Genomic DNA, 11,835 nt, shown 5'->3' on the forward strand with positions numbered 1-11,835 from the left:
TCAAATATTCATTCATAAATTCAGAAAAAGAATATGTTAAGCACAGGCTGCAGTAGCCACTGTGTTAAATGCTAGGTATTATAGAGAACAAAGACAGGATCTCTACTTTCATGGAACTGATCCTTTGGGGAAAGAGTCAGTGAACAAGTAAAATTAATTTCAGATAATGCATTAGAAGGAAAAAACAGGCTGATCAGACAGTGACTGAGGGGTAGTACTTTAGATTGGGTGTGAGGGGGCCTTTGAGCAAATGACATTTGAACTGAGACTAGAAGAGGAAGCCATCTGGGGGAAGCACATCCCAGGCAAAGATCCTGAGGCGGGAACTTGCTTGAGGGGCAGACAGAAGGACAGAGTGGCTCGAGTAAGGAAGAGAGGTAGTGATCCCTTCAAGGACCTAAAAGGACCTAGGGGAAAAAATGAATGAAGCCCAAAGCGAGGCCCCTCCCGGCCCCGGGGGAGTGGACCCAGGTGGGCGTTCGTTTGCAGGGGTGGGCGGGGCCCGTGCCTGGCCCACCCCCGGGGGCGGGGCGGTACCTGGGGCCCTGGCCGGGGGCGGGGCTGCGGATGCTCCCCCTTCTCTCGGCTCCAGCCAGCGCAGGCAGCTGCCGCGGCAGCAAGCGAGCGGTGGCCCTCGAGGCCATGAAGGTGAAAAAGGGCGGCGGTGGGGCTGGGACGGGGGCGGAGCCCGCTTCTGGGGCCCCTGGCCCGAGCGTGGAGCCCAAGCCCGAGCCGCAGCTGCAGGCGGAATCCGAGTCCGGGTCCGAGTCAGAGACGGAGGCTGGCACGGGGCCCAGGCCGGGGCCGCTGCAGAGGAAGCAGCGGATCGGGCCAGAGGACGTGCTGGGGCTGCAGCGGATCACGGGCGGTGAGCACTGGCGAGGCAGCGCCGCCCGCGGCGGGAGGGCGGGAGGGAGAGCGCGCGGGAGGGGGCACTCGCTGTGCGCCTTGAGCTGAGCCTGGGCCCCCGCCCCCTTTCCCCGCCCTACCCCCCACTCCCGCCTCCCCTCCCCCACCCGGGTACCCCTCGCTTGAATCCCCTACCCTTCTGCCTTCCAGCCTGAGATCTCCTTGTACCCGCCTTTTCTCCCTTTAGATATTTATTTTCACCCTACTCCTATCTTTCTGAGGAGGCCATCCCCCTTTCCCATGGTGGAGGTGAGGCAGCAGCTGCAGCTGTGACCCCTTCCTCATAGAGTCTTCCGAGCCCTTTGAGGCTTTTCTCTGCAATAATGAGGATGGATGCTGAGTGTATTCTGTCCTCAGTCCTCGCCCTGGAGGCTAGGAGGAGGCTGAGCTACTTAGGTGACCTTAAGACCCTCCAGTCGCCCTGATCATTAAATGCCGTCACTCCAGATTCCCCAGAGAGTCTGGGGCCATCCTCCAACCTCAGGAAAGGACTGGGCAGGAAACCTCAGTGGGTTGGCTCTGGGCCCTCTCAAGCGAGTAGGTTAATGCCCTCCATCCCCCTTAACCTGTCTTCTTCTTCAGGGAGGCCTAGTCTCCCACTGTGGTTGAGTTTCTGAACTGAACTGCCTGGGTTGAAGTCCCAGCTATGCCATGTAATTGGCAGTGTGACCTTGGGTGAGTAATTTCACCTCTGAGCATGTTCATCTGTAAAATGGGGGATAATGGCACCTATTATATAGGGCTGTTGTGAAAACTAATTTTCCAATTTTGCATAGTGCCTCACATGCTGTGCATGCTCTGTAAATAGGGCTCTTTTGTCAATAGTACTGAAGGCCCCACAGGACTGCTTATGGCTGCTGCCTGGAGGCAGATAACTGGGCATTCAGGACAAGGGAGGAGGTTGCCAGGCAGAGAACAAGGGCTACGAAGCCTCATGGCAGAGGCAGTGGCTGAGCCTCAAAAACAGGCATTTGGAGAGAGAGTGGTCCTCCAATGTAGTTTCATTTATCAGAATCCTGCACTGGCCCCTCTGTGAGAGCACTGTTGAGACCCCTCTTTGGTGGAAGGGGGCAGGTGCTGGAGCAGACCTGAGCTCTGGAGCTGCAGGAGCAGCAGAGCCCAAGGCTGCCAGACAGAGCAGTGGAGGGGACTGTAATGGCAGGTCTAGGCCTGTGCATCTGGGTCCCTGGGGGACCAGCTTCTCCTCTCTGAGCCAGGCAGCAGCCATTCTTGGCGGGGCCCCCAGAACACTGAACTGCCTCGCCCAAGCAGACACTAGTAGAGGGAGGGGTCCTGGACCAGTTTGATGGTAGTGCCAATTGAGCTATAACTGGCAATGGCAGCATTTAGAATGAGGGGAGAACTTAAAGGATGTTTAGAGGTCAAGCTGACCTGTCTGGGTCTTCAGTAACTTTAGAGACTTTTGTAACTGTAGGGGCTTCCAGCCCATGTACTGCCATGTGTCTCCTAATTTGGAGGAAATCCGTAGTCCTTAGAGATGGGGCATCTGTGGGAGATGAGTGGGGGAAGGGGCTTCATGGGAACCTTTCCTCTATAGAAGCTGAGACCTGGGTTCCAGGGATCTCCATCCTGGCCCCCCCTGGTCTCTTTTGACCCTAATCACACAGGTCTGAGGTTTGCTCTTCCTGGATTACCAGCCCTGAATCCAGCTTAGGAAGCTATTTGTAGCAGAGGGAAAGGGGGGGGTGGGGAGCGGCAGTTTTGTTCGGAGCCTTAAGTCACTCTGTCCCTTTATCTGCCCTGACCCCGGGCAGGCTTCATCCTTCCCTTGGCAGAAGGGAGGGTGTGGGTGTGGCATTCTGAGCAAGGGGCATCCCACTTCCCTCATTTCCTCTAAGGACAAAAGGGCTGCTAATTCAAGGTGTAGTAGAAGAGACTGAGGGCGGACTCTAAGCACTCATTCCTGCTGACAGGAGAGGCTCCCAAAGCAAGAATGTAGAGAGGGAAGGGCTTTCCAGGGAGCTGGAGTCTGCTCCTTGTGCCCTGCACCTTCTCTCTACATCTTGGGACTAGTGCATACATTCTGTGAAAATAAGGTGTGTACAGGGTGAGGTCAGGGCTGCCCACATGTGTTCCTCTTCCTCTCTCCCCACTGTGGATTGTGGTGGACAGGCCAGAGATCAGGCCCTTCCCCAAGCCCTGCTGGACCTTAGGGTGCCAGGAGGCTCCCGGGAGGGCTTCCTGGAGGGGGCTGCCCCAAGTTTAGGGAAGAGAGAGTGACCTTACATTCACTTCCTCTTCCTGCCCCAGAGGAATAGGAGGTGGCCTAGGGGCCTGGAGGGTGATTTCCGGGCCTCTATGGGGAGGATGTGATGCTGTGCAGGCTGATAGCACCAGACCCAACAGTGTTCCTTTCTGTGTGTTGCCAAGACCTCCCTGAGCACTTGTAGTTGCTGGTGCCGAAGTGAGGGGTGGATCAGGCCCTGATATTCCTAAGCTTCCTCAGCCACAGCTCACCACTGTTCCTGGTTCCTCTTCTGGGCCTGAGGACTCCCTTTCCCCCATGCACACCCCCACGTGCACCTGCCACACCCTCTTCCTGGCTAAACTTGGTACTCTTCTCTATGGGGGTAGCTCAGAGCTAAGGCTGGGTAGATGACCTTCAAGCGGGTTCCCTCGGTTTGCTAAGACTTCCCACTTGGAGATCCAAGGGGATAGGAGCAAAGGTGGCCCCCTTCCTCCAATATTCGAGGCTCTGGGCTTGAGTCAGCAGAGCTTTGGCTAAGCTGCTTAAGGGAGCTGGGCTTATATAAGCTGCTTACAGGGAGATGAGGGGGTTAGGGGTGAGGAGGAACAGGAGTGGGGTTGTTTTCCTGCCCTAGCACCACCCAGGTCAGGGAAGTCCTTGCCTGACATTCCTAGATGTAGCACCAGGGGCAGCTATGTGCTGGAGGTGGGGCTGTTCTCCAGGGCAGCACTGTGGATATCTTGAGGCAGAGCTATGTCACCCTCTTTAGCATGAGGTTCTCAAAGGCAGGGCTGTATCTTCCCTCTCGTGCTGGGACTCCTCATTAGATCAGAGCCCAACTGGCTCAAAGTCACCAAGCTCGCCCTGGCAGGGCAGAGGCTGGAATAAGGTCGCGCAACTCCAGGATGGGAGAAAAACCGCTGAGGGGAGGTGATCTCATCTTCCACCTTTCTCACCTTGGCCCTTCCTGACCTCAGAGATCTCTGAGGAGAGAGCTGTTTGCCTCTCATTAGATCCAAGTGACAGAGCTGTGTATCCTCCACATTCTGGGTGCATCCTCAAGGCAGGGGCTCCATTCTCACTTTCTGGAAGGCAGTGTGATCTTTCAGAATCAGAGAAAGTAGCTAGTCTGGGGTCCCAGCAAGGCTGAGCAGGGTCTTCAGGGTGAGTCCCTCTTTTGCTTAGCTGCCTGTCTTCCCTAGATTACCTATGCTCTCCCGAGGAGAATATCTACAAGATTGACTTCATCAGATTCAAGATTCGAGACATGGACTCAGGCACTGTTCTCTTTGAAATCAAGAAGCCCCCAGCCTCAGGTGAGTGGGCTGGGTGGGTAGGCTATGGACAGGGGGACGAGGTGGATGAGGGCTGTGAAGTGGGTTGCCCAGGGAGTCCTCAAGCTGCAGAAGAGTCAGAGCAGAGCTGGGGCTGGCCCTCTCCTTTTCTTTCCCATCTGTTTCTGGGGCTGGACATCTTGGGAGGACGGTTTGGCCCCTTCAGTCCCTGCCAGCCTGCCCTCTGCAGGCCTTCCTGGGAACTACAGTCCCAGAGGCCCCAGCCTCTGTTCCTCCTGTGGCCCTGGGAACCTCACTTAAAATTAGTGAAATGCTGACCTAGAAACCACTCCCCTTTCCCAGTGGAACCATTTGGCTAAATGGTCTGAACCCTCAATGTCAGAATCTCCTGGGGAATTTTTAAGAATCCAGATGGTGGGAGTCCTGGGGTGGAACCCTGGGTGGGCCTGGGCCCCAGCCTTAAGCCCTCTGAGCCCCAGTTGGGGTACATTACAGAGCGGTTGCCCATCAACCGGCGGGACTTGGACCCCAATGCTGGGCGCTTTGTCCGCTACCAGTTCACACCTGCCTTCCTCCGCTTGAGGCAGGTGGGAGCCACGTGAGTCACTGGATGGAGGTGGGGAGGGTTTGAGAGGATGGGTATGGGCTGGGGGTAAGGGTGAGGGTGGGAATGAGTCCTTCTTGAGTTCTTACTGAGCCTCTCTTTTGGGGAGTGGTGTCTGTCTTGAGCCTTGCTGGCTGACTTCAAGGCCAAGTTCAGCTCTGCCCCCTCCTATCTGTCAGGGTGGAGTTCACAGTGGGAGACAAGCCTGTCAACAACTTCCGCATGATTGAGAGGCACTACTTTCGCAACCAGCTCCTCAAAAGTTTTGACTTCCACTTTGGTTTCTGCATCCCCAGCAGCAAGAACACCTGCGAGCACATCTACGACTTCCCCCCTCTCTCTGAGGAGCTGAGTGCGTGGGCAGGGCCTTTGTGGGAGTGGAGGGTTGGGGGAACTAGAGAGCCCACATTGGGAGGAGTGTGGGTCTGGCTCCCTTCCTCCCACCCTGGGCCTCTTGAATTGAGCTACCATTCCTGTGCCACCTATAGGGGAACTGAGGCTCAGAAAGGCTGGGGGAACTCTTTGAGGTGGTTCTGAGGTTGTTCAGCTTGTCCCCATCCCACAGTCCTGAAGCCTCTGCAGTGGCCTGGCTCAGGCTCCTTCCTGACCTTTGCCCCAACTGGTTGGGCCTCTCTTGCAGTCAATGAGATGATCCGTCACCCATATGAAACACAGTCTGACAGCTTCTACTTCGTGGATGACCGGCTGGTGATGCACAACAAAGCAGACTATTCCTACAGTGGAACGCCCTGACTCCCAAAACAGTCCTCTACCCCAGGAGGGTCCCGGGCCTTCAGCTGTGACCTTCCCGACACTCCCCTCTCAACCCAAGGTCTTCTGCCTGGGCAGTGTTCTGAGAGCCCTGGACCCTGAGCCAGCGATGGGAGGGAGGGTACCTGATGTCCCCAGCCCAAGTCTCCAAAGCCCATTGGCCCTGGCACATGGGGTGGGGTGGTAGGAGGGCTGTCTGCCTCCATGTCCAGGAGGCCTCCTGTGAGAGGTGTAGCCAGGACTTCTGGACAGCCTACCTGGGCCTCTGGGGCCGAAGTTAAAGAATAGTGTTCCCCTATCCAGGCTTTGACTAGATCAGGGCAGGCACCCATTCCCTGCCCCTGCCCACCGCTGACAGGCCATTTAGAGTTGTAAATTCACAGTTCAAAATCCACTGGGGGAGGGGGTCTGGCTGCCAAGCTTCCCAAGGGGTTTGGGGCCCTGGCCCCAGCCCTAGCCCCAGCCTTTACCATCAGGAGCTGAGCTACTGCTTGAGATGTGGGAGGGACCGGCCCAGATTGCAGCCTGTGGTAGGGACGGACCAACTGTATATAGTTTTCAATAAACTCTCTCCTTTTCTGTTCTTTGGCTGTGGACCAGCATGGGGAGGGGGGTGTGTGTGCCAATAATATTGCTCCCAAATCCTCCTGTCCCCTAATCATTTACACTCTGGCATCATATTCAGCATCTAGAGTCAGCATTTAGTGCGTGTTGCAGCTGGAAAGGGTTTTTCCTTTGATAAAGATGGAGACCCAGGCCCTGAGAGGGAACGCTTCTGCTCAGTCATAGCCAACTCTGGCAAAACAGAGGCTGGGACAAAGGCCCTCCACTCTAGGGTGGACAGGAGGTGTGGGGAGGTGGCCTGATCTCTAGCCCACTTCCCCCACCCAGAGACCACAAGGACTACTAGGTTGTGCTTTTAGCCCTCCTCAGAGAGACAAGGTGGACACAGTTTGGGCCAAGGTCTAAAGCCATCTCCTTGCACTCAGCTGCCTTGGGGGAACCCCCTGACCTGGCTGCCCCCAGCACTGCCTCAGACCCAGAAGAGCTCTTAATTTCATTAGTGGAGAAAATTGAGGAACTGAAGGAGGCGGAGAGCTCACACTGTTCTCAGGCACTAATTTGGATATGGCTGGTGACTGTGCTCTTTGGGCTGAGGCTTTAACCTCACCCTCTGACAGGCCTAGAAGTGCTGGAATTTACGTGGGTTCTGTGGAGCCCTGGCTGGGGTCAGGCCCTGGGCTGCCCCATGGGAATTCTAAAATGAGTAGGACACAAACAATTGTTCCTAGGGATAAGGTGGACTGGGCTTACAGGGGAGCAAGAGTCCTGCTTGGAGGGATCTGGGGAGGATCCTTGGAGGAGGCAGTATTGGAGCAGGGGCACTCAGCAGTATTGGAGCAGGGGCACTCAGGCTGATTGGGTGAGAATTCTAGCACAGGAGAGAGCATAAAAACAGAGGTCTAGAGGCAAAATGTATCAGGTGCCTTCGGGAAAGTTAATATGACAGGGAGGAGTCAAGGCTGAAACCCAGTCCACAGCCTGAGTGTTGAGGTAGGAAGGGGTACTGTCACTGGGTTTGGGAACTCAAGTTGGATCAAGGTGGGTGCGAGAGGGACATGAGTTCAGGTTGGGATGTGCTGTGGTGTTATACAGATGTCCTGAAGGGGTGTTCGGAAAGAGACAGGAAATTGAGCCACAAGACCAGAAGCAGGATGAAGGCTGGAGATGGTGATCCTTGGAGATCAGCGGCTACAAGGCAGTTGCTGAAGCTGTGATGGTGGTTGAGTTATGGGATGTCCAACTAGCACTACTGGTGTTTAATGAGCAGGGGACAGGAATGCCAAATGCCTTCCAATTAATGGGGCACTCCATGCAAACAGTCCACACTTCCCAACTAAGGGTCACTGGATGGGAGTATGTAACCCTAGGGAAGGCTAGTGAGTGAGAGCAGGACAAAGGGAGAGGAACCCATAAAGGAGATAAGAAGGGCAGCCAGAGAGGCAGGAGCAGAAGCCTATTCTGTAGTAGTATATGTTAGAAGCTGGGGGAAGAAAATTTCACCAAGAAGCGAGTGGTTAGGAACTGTTGTCACAAAAGTGAGGAAGAAGCATGGGCTGGGTGTGGGGCGGGTTCGCAGATGAAGCTGTGTGGGTATACAAAGTATTTGGAGTTGGAGGTGTTGTTTATGGGGTTAAAAGTCTACAGAGAAGGGGATCCCTGGGTGGTTCAGCGGTTTAGCGCCTGCCTTTGGCCCAGGGCGTGATCCTGGAGTCCCCGGATCTAGTCCTGCGTCAGGCTCCCGGCATGGAGCCTGCTTCTCCCTCCTGTGTCTCTGCCTCTCTCTCTCTCTCTCTCTCTCTCTCTCTCTGTCTGTCTATCATAAATAAATAAATAAATCTTAAAAAAAAAAAAAAACAACAAGTCTACAGAGGAGCTATAGCAAGTAAGATGGACTTTTAGGCCACCAGTTGTCAGGAAGAGGATGCTCCACTACCACCCTGGTATCAATCTTAACTGGGCCTGGTAAGTCAAACTGGGTTGAGGTTTTGGGTTGGGCTGAGGTCCTCATCCCTGGAGCAGGTACCAGATTGGCACTCACCTTGAGAGTCTTATGTCCCTTGGGCCTGGAGGAGCTCGGCTGGGGAAAGCCTTGGCCCCCTGTCTCCTTTTAAGTCTTCATGTCTCTGGCACTGGTCCTGCTGCCAATGTTGCAACTTGATACATTTGGTTCCTGGCACTTTCTCTAGGAACCTAGAGGATCCCTGGGCAGAAGGAGGGAGAAGGCAGGGTAGGGGTGGTTCTAGTCCTGACTCTGATGATGATGAGCTATTGACCTTGAAAGTCTGTGGGCTTTGCTGGATCTGGACCTCAGATTTCACTTCTTTGAAGTGGGCCAGATTTCTTTGCTTTGGCTTCTTGGGAGTGTCATGAGGACCCCACTGCCTGGGTTGGGCAAGAAAGCCCAAGAGACCCACTATTCATGCCTACCCAGGCTGGTCTGCATGGTGCGTGTTGGGGGTGCCAAACCCACTGTAAAATACTTGCAATGCTTCCCTACCAGATGGTAAAGAGTTGCTATCTGAACCCCCCAGCCCTTTCCTACCTAACCGGGTTTCTCCGATTAAGAGCCACCCTCCACCCCTTACCACTCTGCAACTAAAGCAAGAGTACTTTATTTTTTGTGTGTGTCATGGACCCCTTTGTTATTGTCTGCCGAAGCCTATAGACAATAACGTTTTTCTGACTATAAAATATGTGGTAATCCTGAATATTTTAGGTACTAAAAACTATATAATAGAAATCTATATGTCTATCCTGCAGCATCTGTGATATAATATAAAAACATCTATGGGATCCCTGGGTGGCTCAGCGGTTGAGCATCTGCCTTCAGCTCGGGTCATGATCCTGCAGTCCCGGGATCAAGCCCCGCATCGGGCTCCCTGCATGGATCCTGCTTCTCCCTCTGCCTCTGTCTCTGCCTCTCTCTCACTCTGTGTCCCTCATGAATAAATAAGTAAAATCTTTAAAAAAATAAAAAACATCTGTGATTTCTAATCTGTGATTTCTCTACCTTATGACAGAATCAGATTCTAGTAAAGCTATTGTGATTCATTGCTGATGTTCATAATTGAGGGAAATACTACATTTGAAGTTGAGATGAGTGAAAGTGAAGGTATAATTTCTTCATCCAATTTAAAAATTCTTTAAATTTATTTTAGAGAGAGAGCTCATGAGTGTGAGTTGGTGGTGGGGGTGGGCAGAGGGAGAGAGAGAGAATCTCAAGTAGATGGGCGCTGAGTGCAGAGCCCAATGCAGGACACATCTCATGGCTGCTTAACCGCCTGAGCCACCCAGGTGCCCCTCTTCGTTGAGTTTAATGAACCCATGAGCTAACCAGGTTTCGAACCCTTATGTTCAGAGTCCCCTCTCCCCAAAAAAGGTGAAATCTTCCAGAACCTGCGTTCTTCCATTCCGCTCGCCCTAAAACTGTGACCGTTTGGCGTGAGGCGGCCAGCAGAGGGCAGCATATGAATGGGAGTGTGGGGCCCCGCTCCCAGAGCAGCTGCAGCTCAGTTTTAAAAGTTTAAGGGCCAGTCTGGTTACAAACAAAAACAAACACGAGACCCACAATTCCGTTTGCCACCTGCCTTGCTTGTGTGGGTGCCAGCTCGCTTGTTGGTGTGCCATATGGGCCCTGGAGACAGAGATATGAGTGTCTGGAGGAGATTCGCCACCTGAGCTGGGAGGTTTTGTAAAACGGAGCTTAACAGAGAGAGCCTTCACCCCTTCCTTTATAGTCGGGACTGGGCTGGGGCAGGCAGGTCTTCCTCTCGGTGTACTGGCTGGCCATGTCTCCTCCCATTTCCCACCCACCCTGTCCTATAGGGGCTAGGCTATAGGGAGGGTGCTGCTTGTAGGGTGGGGTTCTATTAATGGTGTCTTCTACAGAGCTATCCTCTGGGGTAGGCAGGTGGTGTTGACCAGCCTCCAGGCCTGGCCCCTGGAAGAACTCTGGTCAGAGTCCCCATGTGGGGCTGCTCTGAGACTTGAAGGGCATATGTGTGCTATTGTCTCCCACACTTCCCCATCCCTGTTCAGGCAAAGTGTAGGGCTCCCTCTCAGTCTGCTTTCTGGTCACAGCAGTCCGTTTGGAGGTGGTACCCTGGGAGGTGAGTTTGAAGTGCAGAGGCCACCTTCCAGGGCCTGCAGTGCACACAGCAGCGGGCTAGGCTCCATTCGTGACACCTGCAGAACCCACACCCCAGCCATGGACAGATTGGGGACAGGAAGGCACAGCCTGGACAGGGAAGTGATCCCTTCTTGTGTGAAGAGATGGAGTGGTTTGAGGAGGAAGGTGGTGAATCTCAGTAGGAAAGGGTGTAGGGGGAGGGAATCCTCTTCCTTCTTATGGGAAGTTCTGGGAAGAGGCACGGCCCACCTGCCCTCTGTTCCTCCTCCAGACTGGTCAGGAATTCCCCCTAGATGCCTCACTCTTCAGATTTGGAAACTTCAAGGTACAGAATGAGGGTCAGGGTGACATCATAGATGCAGGGCATCTACAGTTAGTGTGGCCTGGCCTTTGTGCCCAAGGAGGGGAAATTCGGAAATGAAATCTCGGAAGCCAAGACCACAGGCACTTGCTTTATTGTTCCAGGTCAGGCCACCTAGGGATTTGCTTGTGCTTTACCAAGCCCAGGCTAACCTCTGTGGGTTCTTGTCACCCCCAGACCCAGGGTAGGCCGAAACTCCAGCTTGGCTCTCCGGTAAAGCATGGCAGGCAACTGGGCCACGCTCCCTAGCTCCAGGGACATCCTGGGTCTGCCCAGCAGTCAGAGAGAGGGAGGCGTCAACCCCCCGCCCCACCCCTGCCAGCCTGTATCAGACTCCCCTTCCCTGAATTCTCTGGGTTGCCTGGGACAGTTGGAAGTAATTAGTAAGTTGAGACCTAAACTATATGAAGTTCTTATAGAGAAGGAGTGAGACTGTAGTGCCCTGGAGGGGCCCTTCCTGCACCCGGGGCTGGTGAAGAGGATAATTTTAAGTTTCTGAGGGCAAGGGCTTTTCCAAACACTTTGTGTCAGAAGTGGGCTCAGTTTGGTCCTGGGGTGGCCGTTACCCCTCCTGTGTGTCATTCTGGGGGAGGTGAGACAGAATATACTGAGGATGGGGAGAGCCTGGCAGGGTGGGTGCTAATGACAGCCCCCCGAGGGGCCCACAGAAGACTTGGGGAGAGGCTCCACACCTACTCCTCCTTGACCAGCTGCTGGAGATGGGAGAATAAATACAGGGAGCTTCTGGGAGAGAACATACTAGAAGGGGCCAGTCCTGAAGAGAATGTGGACATCAGAATAGGGTTTCAAGGTGATCCTGGCACTGGCATGAGGACCTTAGGCCCCCCGCTCCCCCCCACCCTCAGCTGCCTCAGAAATGGAGTCAAGCTCTCAGTGATATAGTTCTGATTCCTCTGGATAGAAGGTATGTGGGTGTGGGTGTGTCTAACTCTGTGTGTATGTGTGTTTGTGTGTGTGTGCATATGCATGCAC

The 11,835-nt window shown here is 54.1% G+C and overlaps 1 protein-coding gene across 2 annotated transcripts; it reads left to right on the forward strand.

Annotated features, from left to right (window-relative positions):
• Nucleotides 1-301: 301 nt before the first annotated feature.
• On the forward strand, nucleotides 302-6,371 carry UNC119 (unc-119 lipid binding chaperone). Of its 2 annotated transcripts, none has more exons than XM_041726453.1 (5): nucleotides 302-868; nucleotides 4,321-4,434; nucleotides 4,909-5,011; nucleotides 5,314-5,369; nucleotides 5,658-6,371. In XM_041726453.1, the coding sequence occupies exons 1-5, from the start codon at nucleotides 424-426 to the stop codon at nucleotides 5,768-5,770; spliced, it is 831 nt and encodes a 276-aa protein (XP_041582387.1). In that variant the 5' UTR covers nucleotides 302-423; the 3' UTR covers nucleotides 5,771-6,371. The 2 variants fall into 2 exon arrangements, with proteins under 2 accessions (XP_041582387.1, XP_041582386.1); XM_041726452.1 differs by having other exon boundaries at nucleotides 311-868; nucleotides 5,197-5,369.
• The last annotated feature ends 5,464 nt before the right edge of the window (nucleotides 6,372-11,835 follow it).

This window comes from Vulpes lagopus, chromosome 12 (assembly GCF_018345385.1).
Source record: "Vulpes lagopus strain Blue_001 chromosome 12, ASM1834538v1, whole genome shotgun sequence".
NCBI classification, from domain to species: domain Eukaryota; kingdom Metazoa; phylum Chordata; class Mammalia; order Carnivora; family Canidae; genus Vulpes; species Vulpes lagopus.